This window comes from Urocampus carinirostris, chromosome 17 (genome assembly GCF_059441175.1).
Source record: "Urocampus carinirostris isolate Australia breed hairy pipefish chromosome 17, RoL_Ucar_1.0, whole genome shotgun sequence".
Lineage (NCBI taxonomy): Eukaryota > Metazoa > Chordata > Actinopteri > Syngnathiformes > Syngnathidae > Urocampus > Urocampus carinirostris.
The window spans coordinates 20,608,700-20,636,240 of record NC_142365.1 but is presented as its reverse complement, the minus strand read 5'-3'; the positions used below and the strand labels follow the sequence as shown (position 1 = coordinate 20,636,240).

The 27,541-nt window shown below is 40.3% G+C and overlaps 2 protein-coding genes and 1 pseudogene across 2 annotated transcripts; all 3 read right to left on the bottom strand.

The window, feature by feature from the left end:
- Window positions 1-2,915: 2,915 nt before the first annotated feature.
- LOC148349477 (protocadherin alpha-C2-like) lies at window positions 2,916-10,492 on the bottom strand. The gene is made up of 3 exons (XM_088321316.1): window positions 7,941-10,492; window positions 5,928-5,963; window positions 2,916-4,193 (listed from the first exon to the last, which is right to left on the bottom strand). The coding sequence occupies exons 1-2, from the start codon at window positions 10,479-10,481 to the stop codon at window positions 5,952-5,954; spliced, it is 2,553 nt and encodes an 850-aa protein (XP_088177442.1). The 5' UTR covers window positions 10,482-10,492; the 3' UTR covers window positions 2,916-4,193; window positions 5,928-5,951.
- A 6,705-nt stretch (window positions 10,493-17,197) lies between these two features.
- Window positions 17,198-25,324, bottom strand: LOC148349475 (protocadherin-10-like). Its single transcript, XM_088321603.1, has 4 exons — window positions 22,705-25,324; window positions 19,265-19,326; window positions 18,753-18,862; window positions 17,198-18,692 (listed from the first exon to the last, which is right to left on the bottom strand). The coding sequence occupies exons 1-4, from the start codon at window positions 25,189-25,191 to the stop codon at window positions 18,436-18,438; spliced, it is 2,916 nt and encodes a 971-aa protein (XP_088177729.1). The 5' UTR covers window positions 25,192-25,324; the 3' UTR covers window positions 17,198-18,435.
- On the bottom strand, window positions 19,030-19,202 carry LOC148349476 (U2 spliceosomal RNA; annotated as a pseudogene).
- Window positions 25,325-27,541: the final 2,217 nt, after the last annotated feature.

Genomic DNA, 27,541 nt, shown 5'->3' with positions numbered 1-27,541 from the left:
ACTCATGGGACACCGCTACATTCATGACTTGTATTTTAATCATCACGGAGACCTAGCTCAATGTGAGTTTCCCCAATGCTAGGGTGCAGTTAGCGTGCAGCTAGCTGGCCGCTCTCTACATTGCTTTCTCCCATTGAAAGATCTACAGTTGTTATTTTGTTACAATCGTATATATCGTATGTAACGGATATCTAATAAATAAAAAAACATTTGTACTTCACAGGTTTTGACTATTGCAGGACTTTTTCGGAACACAACCCCTGCAAAAAACAAGGCATTACTGTACTGTACAATCGGACTTGTGATTGGATGAAGCAAAAACGAGACAACAACGGCTAGCGCCCCCGCATCACAGTGAACGCACAGAAGGTATAAAAAACGGGTATGAAAAACACGCTGACGTCATTTCGAACGGGCCATTTCCCACTGGTTCACAATGCGGTCTTCCATAATTTGATTTTGGTTGCATTTTTTTTATCCTCTGTATTGCATTGTGAAGAGTACTGCAAATTTAAAAACATATGGCGCATATTTAGAAAAGTTGCAGCACATATTTGACAACAGGTAAACGGTTTTAAATCAGGGATGTCAAACTCAGTTTGGCTCCGGGGCCGAATCCAGACTTTCTTTTTTGAGGCAGTGAAAGACTGTCAACTCCAATTTTTTAGCTTTGTTTTTCAGTATTATGCGGTATCATTCAGCCTACATTGGTAACCTATCCTTGATATTTCAACCATTTTCAAACACACATTTATTCACAAACAATAGGCGTTCATGTTTGGCATTGAATGTGTTAACTGGTTTATATCAGCAGTTGAGTAAATGCAATTTTACACCTGAACCAATTCACAACGCTATACAAACTCAACACTGCCCTCTAGCGGCAGGAGAGATGATTTAGTTACGTTTGTTATACACATTTTAATTTATATTTTTTCTTGTTCCTCAGAGGTTCTTTGATGTTTCAGTCAACATTGCTTAGCAGTTGAATAGTTAGAATTGTGTATATTTAAACACTTTTTATAGCACTAAAGAGTTTATATTGAATTTTGGGTTTTTGTCATGTAGTTTGTTTTTCAGGGATTATTGGTTACAGTTACTTCATCCATTATCTTCCGCATATCCGCGGTTTGGTTAAAGGGGCAGCAGGGGAGCTCAGAACTCCCTATCTCCAGCCCATCTGACAGGATCCTGAGGTGTTTCAGCATAGAGACGTAGTAACATCATCTTAAAGTAATTCAGTTACCCCTGAAAGTACCTGGTAACAAATTGCCGTATATTTTATATATATATGTATGTTTGTGTGAGTGTAGTATTATTTCCCCGTCTTTGACAAACAAAGACTGTCTTCTTTGTTTGTCATACTCTGAAATTTACGGCAGGTCGGATCCGGCCCGCGTGCCGTATATGTTTGACATGCATGGCTAACATCTTTCATATTGGGTTCGCCGCCTTTTATCAAGGTCAAAAAAGGTCAAGTAAAGGACGTCTTCAAATGTCAGTTAGGAAGTACATAATAGCCACTAAACTAATCCACTAAACTACGCAACACAAAATGCCCTTGAAAAGTCCACAAAAGCAGCATTAAAAGTTAAGACACAAACCATCAAGAAAACCACAAAATTATTTGTTTAATTTAATCAATGACGATGAGACTTTTTAATATCCTTTTTTTTTTACATAAATCGATAGCTTTATAATTAAAATTGAAATATGAATATAAATTTCCTGCTTTGTTTTAAATTTCTTTTTTTTTTCAGAATATTTTTATTGCCAGTTTTGCTCAGTTTATGTTATTGATAAAAAAACAATGGCGGTTGATTTTTAAGCTACAGACAATCAAAAAATCCTAGTGGATTTTGCATTATACCACATGTGAAATAGTAGGGGCACAACTGAAATAATAAATATTTTCAGGTCAGCTTTTCTTTAAGCCGAAACAGCTCCACGCATACAACAGTCAAAATGTCATTGAAAATAAAATAAAAGCACACCATGTTAGAGAAAATGAACCTGATACATTTGGGTGCGCAAATCAGTCTTGTGGAAGAATCATCTTCAGCCTATTGATTAGTTGCAGGGCTGGACTGAAAGTTTTCTCTTACAATGAAGAAAAATGATTAGAATGAAAGTTAAAATAAAGCTTTGACTTTTATAGACGTTCAATGGTTCTGAACAGTGGCATGCACGTATGGGTACTTTAGAAAAAACACTCTGTCAATTCCGGACGGATTCCTCGTTAAAAGCCGTAAGCGCAAATTTGACGAAAAAACGCAATTTTGTTTTTGTGCAAGCCGCCTGGGATTTGAACCTGCAGGCTTAAACAGCCATTAATAGAACTCATTCACATCCATTTCTTACATTCTTAAAAAAATCAGCAGGGAAATGTCTAGAACGAAAAGTAACACATTATGCCGTGATTAAGACACTTGTTTTTGGACTGTCCATCCTAATTAACTAGCGCAGCAATCAATTTTAATTAAACTTGTATTAAAATATACACAGTGATGCAACAAGAACATTTTCAAAACAAAATTAAATGTACTGTACTGACTAAAATTCAATAGGCTGTACAATCACAACAATATGACTGATCTTAAGCTCCCCCATCCCTTGCGCAACTTGATGGTGACAAAGTATTGCTATCTATCTATCTATCTATCTATCTATCTATCTATCTATCTATCTATCTATCTATCTATCTATCTATCTATCTATCTATCTATCTATCTATCTATCTATCTATCTATCTATCTATCTATCTATCTATCTATCCATCCATCCATCCATCCATCCATCCATCCATCCATCCATCCATCCATCCATCTATCTATCTATCTATCTATCTATCTATCTATCTATCTATCTATCTATCTATCTATCTATCTATCTATCTATCTATCTATCTATCTATCTATCTATCTATCTATCTATCTATCTATCTATCTATCTATCTATCTATCTATCTATCTATCTCTCTTGTTAAGATCCCTCGAGATGGGTGACCGACAGCAAGACAAACATACACAAAAACAAAGAAAAGAAAAAGTAGCAAAAAACACAAAAAATCTGACCATGGCCAACCCAAATGCCCAAACGCCCAAACAAGTTAAGCATCTCGGCACCCAAGTTGATCATGCTTTCGTCCCTCCAGATAAAATGGGACACAAGAAAGCGGCCATGTATTAAAACTAAGGTGGGATACACGATACTAATTAGGCTGACCATTATCAGACTGGTATTAGACTTTGATAACATCACCGTTTTTGGACAGATAAGAAAATTATACCCGATAATAGTGCTGCAACACTATAATATTCAATCACCCGACAACCCTTGTTAGAAGATTCCAAACATTTATTTATGTCTAATTATTTTCCATCTCTTATTTATTACTTAGTCATGTGCGGAAGGGATGGGAGAGCTTGAGATCAATCTGAATTAGCTTTTTTGGCACTCCTGCATATATGTTAAGTGAATTGATATTGACTTTTGTGCTAGTTGATTAAGATTGACCGGTGTAGAAACAGTCTGCAAATGAGTGTCTCAACAAGGCATGATGTGTTACTTTTCTTTACATTACCCCGCTGATTTTTTTTAATGTAAGAAACAGTTTTATCGCAGTTTAAGCCTGCAGTTTAAAATGTGGTGCGGCTTGTACAATAACAAAGTTGAAATTCTTCCTTAAATTTGCGTCTGTGGTTATTTATCAGGTGCGCTCTGGAGTCCGGAATTTAGGGTAATCATTTGGCTTTGTTTTCATCCAAGAGAGCATATGACTGCTTTCCCTTAGCTGCCTGACGTCACTCTTTTTCTCTTTCGGGTAAAGTAGCAAATGCTTTAGCACCACCTTGGGTCCATTTGTGCAACATTAGCCGTGGCATTGCAGACGCGCAGTCCAGCCCTGACTAGGCATGTTTAATTACGGTACTTGAAAATTTTGTTTTTGGGAATATTTCACCAAGGAGCCGTGTTTTTGAATCATGCATATTCATACCGAAAATAGGAAATCCGACATGATGACGATGTGTCCTGGATTTTTAGCCTAGCGAGCTAATGACAACGTTTGGGGGATTTGGAGGATAGAAGATTTGGCTCGGGGAGTCTGAAGGAAAATGTTTGTATCTGTGCGTGTTTGAGTCAATGACGGCCGCGAAGAGATGATTAGATCACGCCGGCTCTCTTCTGGTTTTCTGTTGACGGACAGAACACAGAATTAGTTTGGACACACACAAAAAAAAAGAAATAGTCCTGCCACGAGTGCGCCAAAAATTACAGAAGTCTTCACTCATGCGATCCCGATTGGACGTGACTGAAAAAATTTCGGCAGTTTCGGTTATTTAGCCCTCCCTAGTTGTAAAAAAACTTCATCAATAAACTCATTTAGTGCCATAACGTAAGAATAAGTTTTCAGAAGCATTGTCCCTGAGTGCCAAAATGTAAAAATACCTTATTTTTGTTTTATTTTTTTAAGAATCATTTCAAAGAGTTTTGCGCAGCTCAACAGTAAGTATCGTGCCTCTGGGAATGATTTCAGCATGATAAATCACCATTAGAAGGTAGAAGTGGCTTTGATCAGATCTTTGTCCATTTATCAAAAATTTCCCACTTCCTAGCGTTGCTTCCTGTATCCAGCGATTGAACTGTGTAGGCTGCCCCATATGGTGAGTAGGTAGTGAAGCAGTGTGTGAAAGAGACAAAGCTATGGATAAGTCCAGACGTTTTTTTCCTTTCTAAAAAAGATGACGAAGCCCCTTTGTCATTGTCGGGTCTTTTTTATTCCCTTATTTCTTCTTGGTTTTTTTTTGTTTCTTTATCTTTCCTTTCTGTTTTCTTCTCCTTGTTTTTTTTCTTTTTTTAATTTATTTTCTAAGGGTTCATACTCCTTCGTCATGGACAAATTCAAGCACTTTTATTTTCAAGCAATGGTGCGAATTGTTAATTTGCAAGGCCAGTAATATATCTGCGATTCAAATGCGATTTTTAATATTGCGTGTGCTTTTATCAAGACATACAATTTTTACATCTTGAGTAAATTGCAAATATATTTGTAGATCTGAACAAAATATGTTTAAATAATTTCAAGACAATTATAATAGTTAATTTTTTAAATGGCCCATAGTAAATATGTATAATCGATATGTAATCCTTGCACTAGTACACATTTCATAGTGCCTGGTTTAGGTGGCGCATTCACCTTTCCTGTTGGGGGTTACCAGTAGGGAGTCATGATGCTTTATTGGACAAAGCCATACAAACTAATGCCAGCTGCTGTCAATCAAGAGAGAAAAAGAAATGCAATAGCAAAGCGAAGCCACCGTAGAGCAGTATCGGCGTCATTTTAAAGCAGACTTGTTGAGAAACATGGCAAAGATTTCAAGCATTTACAAGCACTTTGCCCAAATTTAAAGCACAACATTGAAATTCAAGGATTTCAAGCACTGTTTTCACTTTTTTTGTTCACAGAAGGCTGGGCAAAAAAATAAGAAGTAGTATGGTCACTTTGAGTCTCCGTGGTTTGTGTTTCGCAAGCCTTTTTCAGGTTCTCTACACAATACACTGTATTTTAAAGTTCAATTGAAAAAGATAAGATAAAACCAATATATGAAAAATCCTCAAAAAGGATGGCGTGATGATGTGAATTTTGGCAATTATGTTGGCTTGGCCGGGATTGAGGACGACCAGATGTGCACAACACGACCTGACCAACAGCCAATTTTGTTCTAATCTCTTTTCTCGGCAAGATCGGAGTTTTGGTTTCCCGGCCAATTTGAATGCGGCGTTTAAACTGGCACGGCGCTCGGACCGTGTGGGTAAACACTGCCAGCGCTATGTCCGGGGAAATGGTATAGAGCTGTAAACTCCACAAAATCAATGTTAAAACAAGTGTAAGGTCAATATTTATACTGTTTGGGCAGGTAACATACCTCCATGAGTAGATAAGCTTCTTTTCATTTGGAGAACTTGAAAAAAGAAGAAGACAAATGAAAATCAAACACAGTGATGCAAGGACAATTTGACACAAACCCTCTAAATATGTTTTTTATTTCTACTCATTCCTATTCTAGAACACGGGTGGGTAAACTACACCCCGCGGGCCACGTGCAACGAACAACAATTTTCAACGTATACTGATAATATAGGTAAGTGCATAAAGTACTTGTCACGGTTGCCATGGCGCCCAATTGGCCCCGCCAGTGTGGCGCCAGCTGCAGCTTGTTGACGAATTGGCTTCCCCACTATTTAAACCCTGTCCTGTCAATCCCCTGTTGTCGGTCCGTCTGTAAACCTCTGTTTTTCAAGGAAAGCCTTTTTTCGACCCTTGAATCCCGGCTGTCTCGTTTTTACTCCTGTTTTTCTCCAGCTATGATCCATTTCGATCTCGTCCACGTCTGCTCTCCTGTCCTGATTTATGACCTGTTTTTAATCCCGACCACTCTCCTGTTCTGGCTTACGACTCGTTTCCGACCCCAACCACGTTTTTGCTCTCCAGTCCCGGCTACCGACCAGTTTTCCCGTCCCTGACACCGCCATCGCTCGCTACGAATGATCCACTTCCGTGTTCAGATCACAAGCCGAGTATGAGAGCGACCAGCGTCCCGCGTCCAGCGTACATCGGATCGTGGCCGCAGCCCTTCCTTGTTTCTTCAATAAAACTTGTGGTAAACTTAACACAAGTGGGTCCTATTTTCGTTCTGGTCTTGACAGTACTAATAATAAAGAAATGTAATTTTTGTTCCAACTCTGCCCCGTTGTCCCTGTGTGTGTCTACTACATAAAGACTACAAAATAACTAAAAAATTAAATATCAAGGATTTCATGTATTATTTATTAAAAAAGAAATACTACAAAGATACTACAAAAACATTACCACAGTGATACAATTGTACAGAAATATTACTATAAAAACACTCATTGAAAAATAGTACTAATGGACCGGTCCTTTTATTATTGAAATGTTCCTTTGGCTTCGCATATATCTAATTTGGAGCAACACAGATATGATTTGCATGAGCTGGATTTCAGCTGAACACATACATGGCTTGCAAGCCATAGGTTTCCAACCCCTGACCTAAAATTCTTCCTTATCGTAATTGTGTCGTTTGTCTTTTGCGAAAGAGTTTATTTGAAATGTAGCTTGTTACTGTGGTTTCGCGATGAACTCTGTGTGCTGGTGAACCCTAGACCTTCCTCCAAACTTGGTGTGGACCGCAAAACCGGCTGTCTGACCGCCCCCCCCCACCCCCACCCCCCTTGTTTGGTGTCCTGGAAGCAAGTGCAAGTTTGCAGTCTTTGAAGTATTCCCGCGTTTCCGCCACCCACCAGTGCTACATACATCTGGGATATATGACCTACATACTCCATTAGACATCGAACAGTGGAACGTTGTGCACGTGCGGGATGGGGAGGGGGAGTGGCATATTTGTTTGACCTAATTATTCAATGTGATTGCTTGTTGGCTTTCGGCACTCGAATGATTAAAAGCTAATCGACATCAGTCCCATTTTTTGGGCTACAACTGGGAATTTGGTTAAAAGTGAGAATCCTGCTGGGTTCATTTGTCTTTCTTTGTTTTTTTATGTGAGCTCTGCATTCAATATTCATCTACATTAGGAATAATAATTTCTCAGTTGTTTTGGGAAATTGATCTTTTGTGGTCACAAATCAATTGATGTTGAAGGATGCTGTTTACAACTCGTGTTGGAATTATTGTTTAATGTGTTGCATAGACCGAATGGTTTCCATTATTTTTTTATTCGTGCACCCATAAATCTAGTGGTATTTGACATTTCTAATCATGAACGAAGTCATTTGTTTCTTTGAGCACAAATTATGTCGATAATTTGGAACTAGAATCGTGAGCCTTGAATAGAATATTTTCTCCTTTTTGCTTCAAAACTACAAGTGCAGAATCTCGCTCTGAAATTTGGTTCACGTACCTCCAGGGTGGATGCTCTGGACTCTGTGGTTTCACTTGGCCCTATGCTCCTGGGTATACTGGACACAAAGTAACCTGCGCCTTTGGGAATTATGGGCTGCCTCACTACCACTTTGCCTTTCCTGGTCTCGGCGAGAAACAGGCTGTACCAGTAGGCATCGCTGGAGATCAAGGTGGAGTCAGCAATGGTGGAGCTCCGCTGGCTGATCATGCTGTTCCTGCTAATCACGCTGTTCCGATTTGCCGGCGGGATTTTGAGAGGCTTTGGCTTTGGTTTTTGACACTTGAGCACGATAATGACCAATATGGTAATGAGCAGCATGAAAGAAACAGCCCCCAAACCGATAACCAGGTACAAGTTCAAGTCCGTGAAGACGTCGTATTCCAATGGCAACTCTGTGGTCTCGGAATATGCGGTGGAGTGCTCGACAGTTGAGATCCTGATAGTGACGGTAGTGGAGAGCGCAGGGTTGCCGTTGTCTTTGGCGATGATGACCAGGCGCTGGTGTTTCGGATCCCTGTAGCTGAACATCCTGGTAGTACGGATCTCACCATTGTACTGATCAAGACTAAAAAGGCTGGCGTCGGCAATTTGCAAGAGCTGGTACGTGACTCGGCCGTTTTGCTCTGAGTCGGCATCAATGGCGATCACTTTGGCCACCAGGTGGCCCTTATCGGTCGATCGAGGGATCACTTGCTCAACAATGGAGCCTTGTGCCCGCCATGGGGATACGATGACCGGGGTGTTGTCGTTCTGGTCCAGGATGATGATGTGAACAGTGACGTTGCTGCTCAACGGCGGGACGCCGGAGTCCCTCGCCTCAATGTGAAAAAGATACTCTCTTTCACGTTCGAAATCGAAAGTCTTCAAGGCGTAGAGGTCTCCATTTTCTGGGTTAATCGAGAACAGCATGGACACAGACGTATTTGCGATCTCCTTCTCCATAATGAAGTAGACCAAGTACTGGTTCTCGTTCAGATCCGGGTCCAAAGCGCTGAGGGAGGTCAGCAACGCTCCGGGAAGGTTGTTCTCCATGACGTGGATTGTGTAAAAGTTCTGAGGAAATGTGGGCGCGTTGTCATTGATGTCATGGATCTCCAAAGTGAAGGTCTCGGTTTCCGTCAGTGGCGGCGTCCCTTTGTCTGTCACCTTTAGCGTGATCTCATATTTGCTTGTCATCTCTCTGTCCAGCGGCTCAGAAACCAAGAGCTGGAAGTAACCCTCCGAAGACTGATTGAGGACAAAGGGGAGTATTTCTTGCTGGCTTAAGGTGAGCTCCAATTCTCCATTAACCCCTGAGTCCCGGTCGCCTACGCTGACGACTGCAATCAAGGTCCCCACAGCGGTGTTCTCAGCCACAGCACTCTTTAGGGACTTAATGGTTAGCTCCGGGTAGTTGTCGTTCAGATCTAAGACAGACACTGTAACTTTACAGTGTCCCAGGAGCGGTGTGGAACCCTCGTCCTGAGCTTGGATGTACATCTCAAAATTCGGGGTCTCCTCAAAATCTACCGCCCCCATCACCTTGATCTCGCCTGAATGCCTGTCGAGGGAGAAAACCTCCTGTGTCTTCTCGGATGTGTAGAGTGTGTAAGAATATAACAAACGTGCATTGGTGCCTTCGTCCAAATCTGTGGCGTTCAGAGTAATGACGACAGTCCCCGCACCCGAATTTTCTGAAACGCTTACTTCAAAGACCGGCTGGCTGAACGTGGGGGCGTTGTCGTTTATGTCAAGGACGTTGATTATGATACTAGCTGTGCCTGATCGGGAGGGGACCCCTCCGTCCACCGCCGTGAGGATCAGATGATGCGTTGCGTCTGTCTCCCGGTCCAAATTGCCGTTGAGAACCAAGTCTACGTATTTGGAGCCATCGCTACCAGTTTGGATGTCAATGTTGAAGTATTCGCTTTCGCTGAGGTAGTAAGATTTGATGGAATTCGCGCCAACGTCGGCATCAACAGCGTTTGTCAAGGAGAACCTCTCCCCGGGAGGGGTTGCCTCCGAAATGTCCAAGTAGATGGTCTTCCGCCTGAACACCGGCGCGTTGTCATTGATATCCATGATCTCCAGCTCAATGTTGAAAATACGAATGGGGTTTTCCAGGATGACATCCATTTTCAGAAAGCAAGAGGAAGTTTTAGTCGTACAGATGCTTTCTCTGTCCATCTTCTGGCGAATGACAAGCTCACCGGTTTCTTTGTTGATGTCCAGGTAATTTTTGCTGTTGATGACGTCCAGCTTGGCTTCTCTTTCCACCATGCTTTGAACGTCCAGACCCAGATCCGTGGCAAGGTTTGCAACAAAGGAGCCCTCTTCCATCTCCTCGGGAATAGAGTAGCGAGTGATTGAAAGCGCAGGGCCCCACAATGCTACGAATGTCAAAGCAGCGATCGCCAGATGTGTCCGTGTTTGCGCCATTACTCTGCCTTTGAAAGGGGAGCGATTTAACCGATCTGTCCGTATGCTCAGGCTGCCTTGATGCGAAGAGCCGGTGTCAATCTTTGCCTCCGCGCGTGGAAGCTGCAGCGAGCGGTCCATGCACGCGCAGCGATGCCGTTTCCTGCAGGGGCGTGTGCAGCTTTTGGGTAGGCTGGCCCCGGCTGGTCAGGCTCACATGAAGTGGGGAGAAGGGGCGGGGGTAACGTGTATACCCTGCCATCTCAGCCAAAAGAATTAGGAGAAATAATGAGTGTTATGGCCATATTCCTTCGTGAGGGTACCGATCCTTGATATTTATCAGTTTTGCATTTGTAATATCTCTAAAAATCGATAATTTTTTGTCTATCTGTGAGATCAAATACCTGGAAAAAGGTATTGTAAAAAAAAAAAAAAAAAAAAAAAAAAACATGTTTTCAACTACTGATTTTACCACATATTTCTCCTGCTTACAATTGAATTGCAACAAAGAAATGACCTAATCTGAAACATTGGTTGCTATAGCAACCAATGGTGCATGAACAATCCAGCACAATCGCAAGGACCTCTTCCAGACTGGTGTGTCTCTATTTGTTTGTTTGTAACCCCACCTAGCGACGTATTTTAGAATTACTGCACCATGCTCAACCAAGCCAAATCTCTGTGCATGTGAGCTTCGTCTTAATGGGTTGAGAATAAATTCAACAGTTTTTTTTATACTAGCTTTTTTTCATCACGATTTGAAGACATTTTCAGCATAGTAATTTGTAGTTTAATGTTTTGGGGACTTTTTATATCTCAAATGTTCATCATTGTTGTGAGCAGGACCGAGCCTTTGTGGGGGCCCTATGCAAAATTAGATTCGGGGCCCCCTATTACTTGATGATTTCTATACCTGCTCCAACTCATTCCATGTTCTACTCCAGGGGTGGGCAACTATTAGGAGTCAGGGCCGCATGTGACATATTACTTCTTTTTAAATAGATTTGTTTCATCAAATTGGTTTTGGAACGACCACAAGTAGCGCAAATAATGAATTAGGTCCCTGTTTTAAGCACTTAAATTGTAATTTAGTTTTGAAGTAGTTTTTATTTTTTTTAGTATTTCTGAAGTCAGATTTCTATTAAAGTTCTGTAGGTGTTTTTGTAGTGTAACTTTAGTTGTATTTTTGAACTATTTTTTTAGTATTTCTAAAGTAATTTTTAGAATAGAATTTACTTTTATTGTCATTCTTTGTAACCATGCACACAGAACGAAATGTCGATACACCTGACCTGTACACTTAAACTGTTTTAAGTACTTCTGTAATACTTTTGCTGTATTTCAAAAGTAGATTTTTGTTGTATATGTGTAGTATTTTCGTCGTATTTTTGTAATGATGAAATGATCTGAAATGATCTGCATTTATATAGCGCTTTTCAAGTCACTGACTTCCCAAAGTGCTTTACAGTGTGCTTCACATTTCCCAATAGAGGCCTTGTATTGCAGCCATGTAAGACGCTATCCTGCTTATTGGGGGTATTAGGGGTTCAGTGTCTTACCCAAAGACACTTCGACATGTAACACGGACAAGCCGGGATTCGAACTGGGATCCCTTGATCCCAAGACGAGCGCTCTACCTCCTGAGCTACTGCCGCCCCATTATGGATTATTAGAGTAGTTTTATGAATATCATATTTTTGTAGAATTACTCTAGTATTATTTTCTTAGTTATTTTGTACTATCGCTGTTGTATTTTTTTAGCATTTCCATATAGGAATGTTGTATATCTGCAATATGTCTTTAGCATTTTTGTAGTACAGTGTTACTGTAGTTTTATTTGTGTAGTATTTTTTTTATATTTCCATAAGAGAATTTTTGTAGTATCGCTCTAGGCTAGATTTTGCTGTATTTTTGTTGTAATCCTCTTGTACTAGTATTTTTATAGTAATATTTATCGAGTTGGTTTTTTATATTATAGTATTATGTATTGGTATTTTCTAGAGTTTCAGTAAAAATATAATTGATGCATTTCCAAAGCAGGATTTTAGTAGTGTTTCGTCAAATGTTTGTAGTACTTCCACAGTAATATATTTGGAGTAAATAATTCTGTAGTAGTAGATTGTAATGTAGTATTACTGTAGTATTTTTGTAGTTATTCTTTACAATTGTTTTATTTTCAGAATGAAAGCAAAATAATATATGAAATCCCTGTTTTCAAGCACTATATTTGATATTTAGTTTTGTATTTATTGTGTAGTATTTTGTTGTATTTCTGTAGAAGTATTTTTGAGTGGACACACAAAGTGACAATGGGGACAATGTTGGCACCAAAAGAGTTAACCACTCTTGGAGGCCCCCTAGTGGTTGTGGTGCCCTAAGAAGCCTCATAGCTCACTTATGTCTTGGGCCGCTCTGGTTGTGAGTAATGAACAAATGCATAATCCTAAAGGTCTAAGAAAAAGAAAACAAAACAATTTCCTTGTCAAAAATATATTTTCATTCGAAATTCAGGTGGCATGAGTATCTATACAACTGGAAGTCACTTTATATGGCCATATCAATGGGATATGGTTTTAAGATATGAAGATGATATTCACAATAGCGATGCAATTTAAGTAGGATATACAATGCAGTATTGCCACAAGCCTCTGTTCGTCAATATTGAGGTCTGGCTCATTTTTGATGAGTGGGATGACGCTTTACACCGAAAAACCACGGCGACCAGATGACAAAGGCGCTAGATTTCAGAAGGCCTTTCCTGCTACTGGTACCAGTGGAACGCAGTACCTGTTTCATATGGGAGCAAACCCCTACCTATAAAACCAGCCTTGAGAGGGATGGGCAACCCTGGTCTGTACTTGCTTACACACCACCGTAAGTGGTGCCCCAACAACCCTGGCGGTGTAGGGATCCATGAATCGTGAGCATTTCAGCGATCTTATCCCAGGGGTCTCAAACTCAATTTACCCGGGGGACGCTGGAAACAGAGTCTGGGTGAGACTCGGGCGCATTGGGGTTTATCACAAAAAAAGTTCCAATGTTCTTAAATGTGTTTTTATTTGAACTCAAAATAAGATGAGACAATAAACATCGAAATGATTAAGGAAAACAATCAATAAGAAATAAATAAATGTAATAAAAATAACACAGGAGATACAGTATAAACGACTTAAGAAACCATGAACTGACTGGAAACAGATGTTTTTACTCAGTTTTCCTATATTAACAAGTCTTTAACTTTCTAAACATGAATTGTACAGTGAACAAAAACATGGATGGTTTCTTTTGCCTACTCCATGCTGCTAAAAAAATGTCCGAAAAATAAACCCCCAAAACGACCACCAAAAAACTGAAAAATGATCAAAAAAACAACCTTAGCAAAGTAAAATCAGCCAGAAAATGACCCCCCAAAAAATGCTCGAAAATGACAGAAATGACCCCCAAAAAACAGAAAATACCAAAAATAATTAAAAATACAGACTATAAACATTTGATATATTACTCAAACCCAAACTGGAACATCTCTGCTAAAAGTAGGATAAAAACCGATGGGTGCAATAGAAAATAAAGCACAAAGCCTCTTTGAACTCAGTTGGACGTTGTTAACACATACTTAATAGAGCAAATATTATACTTTCTACTTTTTAAGGACTCCTCAAACGACACATCCTACCTTTTGGATGGGAAATCACAAACTTTCATCCCGCGAGCCGTGTTTTTGAGACCACTCTCCTATCCGCCACAAAACACAATATACGATTCATTGATTTTGATTGACAGGCATGCATTACATATATGCTTTTATTATATTTGAAAGACAAAATTATATTATAATATTGAATGTAAATAAAATATACTCTATTTGTCTACCAATACAATTTGGATACTTATCAGGAAATTAACTTTCAATAAAAAGTATATTGATTAATTAATGTTTATTGTCCTTTACAGGCTTTTTAAAATGAACTCTCTTTATCAGAAACTAAAATGTAATGCTGTTCGTTGTACAGCAGAGGTCACTAGAGTTTTGGGAGCTGAGAAACATAAACCTCAACGTACCAAGAATTACCGGTACCTTTTTTTTTGAGCCAACAAACATTTTTTCCTTATTTGTAAATCTCCAGGAACATTATCCCGAGGAAATGTTTGAACATTTTTCCTATTTTTTTTTTTTTTTTGAAGCTTAAATTATTATGTTGCCTACATTTATTGTCTAACGTGTTTCTTATCATTTGAGGTCACTGTAGCTCACGGGCCATTACAGATTATTCAATTGTGTTCATAAATGTGCTGCTATTTTGAATTTACTATATTATGAACCTGTTTTTCAAGTTGAACTATATATTTTTTATTTTGCCTTTAAGAAAAATTAAAAAAGATACGTAAAATGTATCCGACAGTGGAACCATTTTTCTAGTTTTTTTATCCTTTTTTTTTTACAAAAATAAGGATATAGTAATTGGAATGAGTAAAACTATCTGCAGAATTTTTGAATGGATCTTTATTGTTTTCAGCCAAAGGAACACTGTAATATTTCACTTTTAGATGTCACTAGATTGTGCAAGGTGTAACAGAGTTGAAATTTGATTGTTTTGAGTTTTTTTATTTTATTTCTCACAAAATCTGTGTTTTTGTTGCATTACTTTTAAAATTCTGGTACCGCATTCATTTGTTAAGCCATGGGCGTGTTGGCACTTTTTGGGCTTCTGCGCTTGCTGTACCTTCAGCTCAATAACATCGTGCTGAAGGCAATAAACCGAGTGACTGTGAACCCTTGTGTCGCGCATGCAAAAGCAACTGAAAACAAGCGCATCAAAGCTCAAGGAAGAAAACAAACTACAGAGAGTCAAAGTGACCAAGCTCTTTACAGGGTTTTGGGGGGTACCAATAGAAGCAAGATGCCAAACAATCATGTCAGCTTTTTCAGGTGAGGCACATGTTCATTCATTATTCATTTATCCATTATCTGCACCGCCTTTCCTCATTAGGCTCGCGGTGGGTGCTGGAGCCCATCCCAGCTGTCTCCAGGCAGTGCCCAGGGAACGACCTAAACTTGTTGCCGGCCTGTCACAGGGCACACAGAGAAAGCACAAATCACTCGCTCATTCACACCTAGGGACAATTTGGACCGGCCAATCCACCTGAAATGCATGTCTTTGGAATGTGGGAGGAAACCTGAAAGCCCGGAGGAAACCCACGCAAGCACGGGGAGAACATGCAAACTCCGCACAGGAAGGCTGGTAGCTGGCGAAGCTTATGTTATGTATAATAAATACAAATTACTCGTCCTATGAATATAAATTTTCTTAAATGCACGTTTATATGAAAGTTCATGTCTATTTTGCTTATTATTTAAATCAATATTGTTTTGTTTTATTCATAAATTGACACTTTTTTTACCACAAGTATGGACTAAATAATACACAACCTTAAACAGCTTATTAAAAAAATACATTTTTAAATATATCTCCTGCGAAAGGTCCCCGGTTCAAGATCAGGTGGAAACATATGGCCTGGAAAGGGATGGGCGCTACTAGGCTGTACTTGCCCAAAACACACCATAGGAAATGGTGCCCCTACAACGTTAGTGGTTAAGGAAACCAAACCTAACTACCTTATAACCATTGAAAGTGCTACTTCTTCATACAAACTTAATTCTGTCAATGATAGTGCTCGTAGCTTGAATTGAAGTTCCAGAAATGAAATAATTCAAAACTAATTGGTCTGCTCCAGTCCTCCTATAACCATCCAAGAAGTCTGTAAATAGATATAACACACATCGTTTTGATCACTAAAAAAGCCTTCAAAAGTTATTAAACATGAAAAATACATTCATTCATTCATCCATTATCTTCACCGTTTATCTTCAGTAGGGTCGCGGGGGTGCTGGAGCCTATCCCAGCTATCTTCGGGCAGTGGGCAGAGAAAACCCTGAACTGCTTGCCAGCCAGTCGTAGGGCACACAGAGACAGACAACTCACTCACTCATTCACACCTAGGGACAATTTGGACCGACCAATTAACCTAAGTTGCATGTTTTTTTTGGGGATGTGGGAGGGAACCGGAGTGCCCGGAGGAAACCCCACCAAACCAGGGAGAACATGCAAACTCCGCACAGGAACGTTGGTAGCTGGATTTGATCCCATGACCTCAAAACTGTGCTGCTTACACACTAACCACTCAACTGCCATGCTGCCCATTAAAATACAGTAATAAGATAAATAAGGTATTCACGGAATAAAATGTGAGTTTATTATGAGTGCTGTACGAATGTGTGGGTGTGGTGCGAAGGAAGGGGGCGGGCGGTCATGGAGATCGCTCACCTGTCGATGTTTATGTTTTCTCCATATTTTATACGTTTTTCTGATCACTTCAAATTGTGTATGCTGCATAAGAATTTTTACATGAGTATATTTTTAGGAAAAAGATTGATCGCTTCTTGCCCATTTTGGTTCTATCCAGATACTCTTGGTCACTGGTAGCAGACGATAACCTCATCGTGGATTACTAATATTGTTGCAGGGTTCTACACGGTCCGTCTTGCTGTGAGTAAATAGGTGCCAAGTGGTGTTTGTGAGGTTTAATGTCAACTAACAAGGAAGATTTGCAATCATTAATAAGGGGAGCAATTGGCGGAAGGTTGACAGGTATGATTTCGAGAGAGTGATGATGATACGTGAGCACGTACTGTTCACTTAAAATAAAGTTACTGTAACTTTAAATGAACGGATACAGACAAAAATGTTACAACACAATTTTTTTATTGTTTTTGTAGTAGTTTGCATGGACTGGACGAGCTGATGCTGGTGGTAAGTAGTCACAAACCGTGAACAGTCTTGATTGATTTCTAGTGGTAGGCGCTGTGATTTTAGGGACTGGATTTTTCTTCGTATAGCAAGCAGTATTTTTTTGCAAATAGAACTTGTATACCAAAATTCTCCGGTTTAGAGGTGTTTGTATAAAGAGGTACCGTTACATTTAGTATGTAAAAAGAAAAAAAGTAATCTGTTGCCTCCTAGTGATAAGGATGAATAGAACGATTACTTGACTGATCATCGGTAGAAAACAAATATACAGAACAATGGCATGCGTTTTTTGTCGCGATAAAATTCGGCAAGGTCACTAGACAAGTTCTTACGGCACACTAGTGTGCCGCAGCACACCGGTTAAAAAACCCAGGTTATTCACAGAAATATTGAAAATGATCAGCAACAATACATCTCTTTATTACAATTGTTCTTTCACATTTTTAAATATCCCGGAAAATCACAATGACTCATCACTGAAATCTCTCCAATGAAGGGTACCTGTGTGGCGACCTAAGTCTAACTGGTTTGACTTCAGGACCTACCATTCTACCCAAATGACAAGCAGGACCCGAATCAAAAAAGAAATGCCACTTCTCAAATATATCCGATGAAAGGATTGAGCGATTTAAAGCAAAGATAATAGACTATATTTTTCTTTTCATAAAAATCAAAAAACAAAATGACCAGCAAAACCAAAAAGACTGCAAGTACAGTGTATACTCACGTACAAGCCTACATCACATTTAAGAGACCCCCTGAAACTGATAGACACATTCTAAAATAAATTCAAAATATTAATAGATTGTAGAACCAAACATTGATAATTATTTAATTATGAGGTTAATAAATATGAATATACTTCTAAAAAAGATTAAAATAAAAAACATGTAAACGATTTGCTGTACCTTCCAGCGGCGATTCAATGGCAGACACAGTTTTTATATTGCGCAATTGTTTCCCTCTTCTATCGCAGTTGTATACAACTTTTCCTTCCCCTTATCAGTAACTCTCTTGGGACCCATTACAAGAGGCAGAAAAAGGAAATAAAACCAACACACTCCCAATAAAATGAGATGTTCTCCCTTGAACGCACTGACTCAACATGTAGAACAGATTGAGCAGGGCATTAGCACCATCGACTGTTGAGGAGTGTAATTAACCCTTTGTTTTTTTCTTCTTAGCATTAGTTTGCCAAGGCAAAGGCCCGCGACCCACTAAAAATGGGTCAGCGATCCGCATTTGGGTCCTGACCCACCAGTTGAGAAACACTGTCATAGAATGTGAACTTATTTAAAAAGCCCATCATCTTTGTCATACGGGTGTTCATATTTGGAGATGATTTTCTTTTTCTTCCCGAAGGTTGAAAATGTGTTGTAGACGTCCAAGTCGCCCCGAGACGCCACTTTAAGAGTGTTGAAGCCTGACGCCGTACCGGGAATGAAAACGTTGTGCTGGTAGTCGGGTGCCTCGGACTGAGGCTGTGGGTATTTCGGGTTCCAAGCGAAATCAGGGTTGGATCCATCTTGGAGTGAAATCTTGCACTCTGTAAAATGGAAGTTTAGCTCTCACAGGATCAACAAGCAAATCACAACTTGCAGCTCACCATTCCTACGATTCCCCAAGGTCCAGTAATGTGGCGCCACAGGGCAGAAATACTCCTCGGCGTCGTACTCCGATCGCGATACAGCGGCGTCCATGATTCCAGAACTGTACCTGAAGTGTGGGGGGGGTAGAGGTTTATTGATCTATATTCTTTATCAATTATCCATTATCCGTTATTGGTCAAATCATACTACACTACAAAGCCAAGGGGCCGAGACACTTGCTCCCAGCCAAGAGGCTGAGTCAAGGTCCTAGCCACAGGGCTAAGCAGCGATCAGTGCGAATGCACCGTTCCCGGAGGTACTGCAATACCGGGCCGATGCGGGGAGTGGACAGAGCAAGCTCTTATTCCATCTCCCAATTGAAAAAATCAACTGAACATAAATAGTACACGATTCCAGAACCACAGTCCTTCATTAAAGCACACAGTCCAAAAATCACAGAAAGTGGTACGTAATTTGTATGGGATGTCCAACATTGGGTATTGCCATTTTTAATGGGTTACCTATTTACCTCTTGTATGCAGAGTTGCGCTGATTCTTAGTCCAGGTCCAGTCTTTGTCAGAATACTTGAGCTGCAGCCAAAGAAAATGAATCACTTAATTTGATTAAAATCAATTTCTTAAAGTGGTTTACTATAAATAGAGTGTGTCACAAGAGTGAGTATACCCCCTCACAATTCTGCAGGGATTTCATGATAATGTTTAATTGAACGACTACGAAGAAACATCGCTTTGACACGATGAAAGTAGTCCGTGTAAAGCTTATATAGCAGTGTCAATTTATTTTTCCCCTCAAAAAATTCAAAATACAGCCATTAGTGGCAAACCCCTGGTAGCAAAAGTGAGTACACCCTTAAGTAAAAGATCCTGAAGTTCAATATGTTGTTTTTCTCTGAAATTTTTCAAATTAGGTACACCATATAACAATTTTTTTGTACAGTTGTTAGAACAATCTCATCTTGCTCCGGATCGTCTCGGTCACTGGTAGCATCCTAGATTATGCATATTGTCGCAGTACACTGGCCAATGTCAGCCTCGAACAAGCATACATACATACAGAGTATGGGCAGAAAATGACAACTGATACTGCAATATAAACTAATTTGTGACAGTTTCAGACCAAAACCATTCGTAGAACAGATAAGGTCTGTGAAATCATGTACCGCTACGTAAAATAAGCACACTTAAGTGACTGCAAATGAGGAAGGAACAAAAAAAATGATGAAAGAATTGTTTGTGTTGTTTATTTGGTAAATGAAATAAACTACTTTACAAAAATTATCCTTGTTTTCATTCTACTTAGTCAATCTTGCGTTGAATAAATAGGTGTGGTGTTAGAGCGCTCGTCTTGGGATCAAGGGATCCCAGTTCGAATCCCGGCCCGTCCGTGTTATATGTGGAAGTGTCCTTGGGTAAGACACTGAACCCCTAATACCCCCAATAAGCAGGTTAGTGCCTTACATGGCTGCAAGGCCGCTATTGGGAAATGTGGAGCACATTGTAAAGCGCTTTGGGAAGTCATTGACTTGAAAAGCGCTATATAAATGCAGATCATTTCATTTCATTGTGTTGTGATCATTATTATCGGTTAATAAGAGGAAATGCAATCATTAATGTAAATGTATATAGTCTGCATTTATATAGCACCTTTCAAGTCAATGAAGACCTCCCAAAGTGCTTTACAATGTCCTTCACACTTTTTCCCTTTACACACTAACTAACTGATAGCAGCGTCAACCATGCAAGGCAACTACCTGCTATCGGGGGCATTAGGGATTCAGTGTCTTGCCCAAGGACACTTCGACATATAACGCGGAGGAGCCGGGAATCGAACCTGCGACCTCTTGATCCCAAGACGATCCTGAGTCAATGCCACCCCAATAATAAAGGAAGAAATTGGCTCAGGTTGACAGGTATGCTAATGTTGAGATTATTTATGTGCTGACAAACGGATTTCAGGTCAGGTCTCCCTTTAGGTGAGGCTCATGTTATGTAAAATAAACGATATTTCTCGACCTACAATGTTTTTTAATGTTTGCTTGTATAATAGTTCAGGTATTTTTTCTTATTGTAAGAAACTATATTGTTTTTCTTTAATAACCCTTTCTTTTCATTACTGTGACACATTATCCCTTAAAAAACCCAAAAGCAAGATACACATTGATAAGAGATACAGGAGAATTTTGAAGATATTGGAAGAAACACTATGTGGGGTATTTAAAATGACTAAAAAATCAATTGAAAATATCAGGATGTTACTTTAATGATATTGGTACCGGTATTAATACTGAGATTCATCCATACTCACTATCATTATTGGTATTAGCCACCACTTTATTTGGATTTATAGATCCCTGCTTTGGGGGCAAAGTTTAAAGTATCAAAAGTAGTGATGGTATCAGCACTACACATTGTTTAAGTGCTCATCCACATATTTTTATTTTTAATTGAATATTGTTTAATTAACTTATAGCTTTGCACTGTGGTATTTTATCTTATTGTAAATAATCTTGCACCATAAGGATGGCACTTTTTAATTTCATTGTGGATCTGTCATGATGACAATCTATTCTATTCTATTCTATTCTATTCTATTCTATTCTATTCTATTCTATTCTATTCTATTCTATTCTCTTTCGTTTTAGCAAACATCCATAAACAAGCACTAAAATGTCAAGGCAAACGATCATGAGAACTATAAGTGACCGTGAATCGATACAATTAAAAGATTTTCTTTTCAATAAAGTTGAAATTCAGATTTACTTAAAACAAACTGGAATACATGAGCTGGTGTCAGAGAATACTGTTTAATTTTTTTTTGTTAGTAAAAAATAAATCTATATATTATAAATTGTAATTAGGTGAATTGTATTTTATGATATACACTATATCTGAAGACCTAATCGACTTTTTAAAGGGACATTGTGTAATATTTCATGGAAAAAACGTCATTCTTTAAAAGAACAATATTGATTTATAAAATAAAGAAAAATACAAGAATATTCCTATAAACATGCATTTTCAAAATACCTGGAGGTCAAAAAATGTGCATTTATTTCACATATTGTAGGCCTCACCTATCGGAAGTTGACATTTTGTAAGTCATCTATCTTGCTGCAACGAAACCAGCCAAAAAAATAAGAAAAATCATGCAGTTTGGTTGCCTTTGGTAGCACGGAATATTTTTTGTTCTGTCGTTTTTGAATTTTTTGAAATCTAGTTTTGAAGATTTTTACTTTTGTTTATGTGAATGATTGGCCTACTTGACTAAAAGTCACCGGGTTCAACATCAGTTTTGTCTCTATATTTTATTATATCCACAATAATGCAAAATTCTCATTATTTGTCCCCTTTTCTAAATGTGAATATCTGATTGGCGTCCTTAACCGGCAGCTGTTGGTATCATTGTAATTATTAGCTATCATTATATCATATTTTCCGCACTATAAGATGTACTTAATACCAAAGAATTGCCAGCAATTTGCGGTTGCGCCTTATATTCCAGTGTCCGTTTAAGGCCAGAAATATGGTAAATAAAATTGTGAGGGCATAATTACAATAAAATGCTACTTAATAGGGTAACCATTTATGAATGAATCGTTTTTATTTCTATGAAATGCTTTTCCTTTATCCCCTGATTTATTTACTTTTTACCAAAACAGTAGTTTTAACGTGCCTAATAGTCGGTTGTGCCTTATTTACGCAAAAATATACCAAATATTATTTTTGATGGTGCACCTTATAATGGGTGCACCTTATAGTCCACAAAATACGGTATAGCCTACATTTTTTTTCCATTTTTAATTTTCTATAGTGTTTTTGTCAATATTTTACCATTACTGAAAGTCAATATCAGATCGTTACCACAAATTATCAGGGTCTATATCGGTATCTGTATACCTTTGTGCTTTGTTTGTCTGTTGCAGAAATTTTATGCACTACAGTCTGTACCTCTTTCTGTGTCGAACTTATATTGTTGGCCACCTCATTCCAATCCAGCGCATTCCATTCGGATGTGAGGTAGTCGATGTTTTTGACGTTATTTTGCTGAACAGATGATACTGGACTGCAGGGCTTGAGGAACATGAAGTCGCTTTTGGACGATTCCGGCGTCAGGCACATCTTGTAGCAGTAGGCTTGTGGCATCGCACTGCCGCCACTTGCCTCTGCGCAACCCACCGAATCCGCAGACATTCTGACGTTCAAGTTGGACTTTCTGAAGACATCAGCGCCGGTCGGCGATGTCGGGCGACAGCACGCTGGGAAGTTGGACGTTCTGTCCTTCATCTTCCTGACAGTGACAATGAAGACAATAGCCACGAGGAACGCAAAGGAGATGGTGCCGAGAGCCACGATTAAGTAGAGGCTGAAGTCGGTGCCGTGACGGGGGCTCGGCGACAGGTCAACCGGGTCGGGTTGGGATTCCGGCAGGCTGTCAACCACTGACAGGATGATGGAAACGGTGGCCGAGAGCGGGATCTGCCCGTTGTCCTTCACCAGGATAACCAATCTGTGCCTGTTGGGGTCTTCGTCCACCAACTGTCGTATCGTCCTGATTTCACCCGTGTACAAGGCCACGCTGAACAAAGTCTTGTCTGTTGCTTGGAGGATCTGGTACAAAAGCCGCGAGTTCTGACCGGCGTCAGCATCCGCCGCCCGTATCTTGGCAACCAGGTAGCCGGCATCCGCCTTCCTCGGAACGGCTTCCACTGGGGGGCTCCCATTCTGCAGGAGGGGCCACACCACCACGGGCGGGTTGTCGTTTTGGTCCAGAATGAAAACGGTCACTGTGACGTTGCCCAGCAGTGGTGGGAAACCCGCATCCCGGGCTTGCACAGTGATCTGGAATGTCTTCAGCTGCTCATGGTCGAACGACCGCAGAGCGTAAATATTCCCATTGTCAGAATTGATTGACACATATGTGGATGCAGGCATGTCTTGGATATCAGATTCCAGGATGGAATAGGAGATGTATGCGTTTTGGCCCTGGTCCGGGTCCTGCGCTGTCACTGAGCAGACGGAGGCCCCCGGTGCGTTATTCTCAGTCAGGTACACACTGTAGGCGGGTTGTCTGAAGACGGGCACGTTATCATTGACGTCGGACACCTGGACCATAATGGTTTTCCTTGTGAACAAAGGCGGCGAGCCCATATCCCTGGCAGTTAGTGTGATATTGTACTCCGCTACAGTTTCCCTGTCCAAAACATCGCTCGTCACCAAAGTGTAGTAGTTTTTGAAGGACGAGTGCAGCTGGAAGGGGATCAGGTTGGGGATCTCACAGTCCACGTTGCCATTTTCACCAGAATCCTTGTCAGTGATGCTGATAACAGCTATGACAGTGCCAGGGGGTGCGTCTTCGTGCACTGGCGTAGACACGGACGTCAAGATGACCTCCGGGAGGTTGTCGTTCCGATCCAGGACGTTCACCAAGACCTTGCAGTGGACCGCCACAGCAGAAGGACCTTTGTCCTTGGCCTGGATGTAGATTTCGTGCATCCGAGCTTTTTCATAATCAATCAGCCCTTTGACTTTGATCTCCCCAGTGTGCGCATCTATGGAGAAAAGCTGGCGCACTTTGACAGGCGCGTGGCCGCTGAAGGAGAAGCCAATATCAGCGTTGGTGCCCTCGTCAGAATCGGAGGCATTGAGTTTGATCACAACAAAGCCCTTGGGCGCGTTTTCTAATAGTCTCACGCGATAGAATGATTGGTCAAACACCGGCGCGTTATCATTGGCGTCTAAAACTGTGATGACAATTTGTGCGGTACCCGATCTCTCCGGAGAGCCCCCGTCCACCGCTGTCAGAACCATCTGGTGTGTGTTCTGCTGCTCCCGGTCCAGCGGGTTTTCAAGGACGAGCTCGGCAAATTTGCTGCCGTCGCTCCTCGTCTGGATGTCCAAAGTGAAGTGGTTGTTGACACTCAGCAAATATGCACGCAGTGAATTGGAACCCACGTCAAAATCTTGCGCACTCTCAAGCGGGAAACGGGAGCCCGGCACCGCGGATTCAGAAATATCCAAATTGAAATCCGTCCACGGAAAACTTGGAGAGTTGTCATTCACGTCCAGTATTTCCACCTCTACCCTGTACAGCTCCAGAGGGTTTTCAATGACCACCTGCAAGTGGAAGGAACATGCCAAACTTTGCTCGCAAAGCTCCTCACGATCCAGCCTCTCGTTAACAAACAAAACTCCGTTTTCCAAATTGACCTCCACGTACTGTCTCCTGGTACTGGAGACGATGCGGAACCGCCGCGCAGAGAGTTGATTAAGATCCAAACCCAAGTCTTCGGCTATGTTCCCCACGAATGCGCCGTGTTCCAGCTCCTCCGGGATGGAGTAGCGGATCTGCGCCCACGCCGAGTCCAGGAAGAAAATTATCAGTATCCAAACGCAAACTGTGGGGAATTTTACGCACAGGTTTCGTCGCGGGTCCATGGTTAGACCGTCGCTTAAGTCATCAAAACGTGAGTCTGCTGTCGAGCATTTAAGTGCACAACACAGATCTGCGGGGAGGCAGTTTTAAAAAAAACTTGACATTGGTGGGACAAATGCGGCTGTCTGCATGAGAGAGAAGAGACAGGGAGGGAAAGAGAGGGGGCTCGCGAGGGGGCTATCACAGATGTGTGTGCGTTCTCACTTGCATGTCTCATTGGCTGTGTTTCATTTGGAGGCAAAACCACGTCTGCTTGGATAATCTTTAGTGCTCCAGAACTTCACACTTAATGTCTTTATTTTATTTATTTCATCTTTTTTCACGTACCCCAAACACATTTGGGGCTTAGGATTTAGTGAATACATTTATAAATTTAGCTATTTTGACGGCATACTAGAATGAAGTGTCAGAAATTGATATACAGTGACGTGCAAAAGTATTGGCCCCTCAAGAACTTCGACATATTGCCGTATTTCAGGTTTCAAACTTATAAACACTCAAAATATTTATAAGAATCAAAAACATGTGAAACACATTCGTGAAAAGAAACCAAAAGTATTCGACATTTAATATTGTGCTAACAAATAAACAATTGAAAAGTAGGTATTGTAGAAAATATGTCTCTCCTTTGAGATAATACTTTGTAGTTTGTACAACATCCCTTTGCTGCAATCACAGCCACAAGTCTTTTTGGGTATGTTACTATATGTTTTGCACACCTTGAAACAGAAATATTTGCCCATTTTTTTCCTACGGACCACATCAAGTTTTTTAAGTTTTCATGCTGATCGTTTTCCCGCGGCATTTTTCAGATCTTTCCACAAATGCTCTAAAGCACAGGTGTCAAACAGGCGGCCCGCGGGCCAGATCAGGCCCGCTAAGGGATTGAATCCAGCCCGCGAGACAGCACTCAGAGAAGCGCAAGAGAAAAACAAGCTGCAGGTTGAAATATGTCCACTTGATGTTTCCAAAGCCAGGTGCCTCGAACAAAGACACTGTACTTGTATTTATTTCTCTCTCTCTTCCACCCCTTTTCTCCCACTCTCTGTCTCTTTCACTCTCTGTGTCTCTCTTTTTCTCTTCCTTTGTTGCTCTTTGTTTCTTTCTCTCTGTGTCTTTTTAACTTATTTTGCTCTAACTTCCATTTTCCTTTTCTCTCTTTTCTCTTTCTTTCTTCCTACCTTTTGCGCTTTCTTTTCTATTTTCTCTCCTTCGGTCTTTCTATTTCTCTTTGGATTTTTCGTCCTCTCCCTTTCTTTTTCCCCTCTCTCACGACTTTTTATCCCTTTTGTTTCTCCCTCTCTCTCCCTCTCTCTTTTTCTTTCTTTGTCCTGCCCTCTCTCCTTTTCCCTCCCTCTTTCTCTTATTTCTTTATCTCTCTTTTTTCCCCTTTAATCTACTAGTGCGGCCCCCGACAGAATATGTGTTATATCGTGTGGCCCCCGAGTTAAAATGAGTTTGACACCCCTGCTCTAAAGGATTGAGGTCTAGACTTTGGCTTGGTCTTTTAACACCTTGATATTGTTGCTTTTAAACCATTCCGTTGTAGATTTAACTTTGTATTTAGGGTGGTTGTCCTGCCATGAGTTGTGTTACCATTGTATGCGATTGTATGAAATGAATGGACAATTTTATTTTTTTATTTCACATATATCACATCACAGAATGAAAAAAGATTGCTTGGGTCATGTTGATATGCTCCTAACTTTATTTTATGCATGTAAAAATTGTGCTAATAAGACTGAGGTTCTTTGAATTTGGTCTGTTTGAAGTTTTGACATATTAAAAAAGTAAAAACTGTCTGGTGCAGGCTTCAAGCAAAAATAAATTGATGGTGCTCATTACTCCCACTTCTGAATCTTTTGAACCATTCCTTCACAGAGCCCGGGGAGATATTGAAGGATACCATGATCATCTTTCTCGGTTGTAAGTAAAACACATAAAAAATTGTTATCTTGGTCAAGTCATGTCATGTTTACTGTATTTGTATAGCCCTTAATCGCAAAAAGTCTCAAAGGCTTGCACAGACTATCACTGCATCATCCCCTGATCCAAAACCTACACGAGGGCAAGGAAAAACTTAAAACCCACAGCATGAGAAAAATTGGGTAACCTTGAAAAGGGCACGCACATTAGGTAAAAAAACAGGCGGTAATGGATGTTGCAAATGCATCAGCAGGCAATACACAGACATTATTAACATGAAATATAGTTTATAACAGAATGACCACTTGACAGACTCTGTCCTAAAATCTTGACTGATGCAGCAGGCTTTAGATGATGGTGTACATTGGGGTCCTAGTGCAGGTTATATTGATCGAGATGCATGATTTGTGCAACAACCAGGCTTAT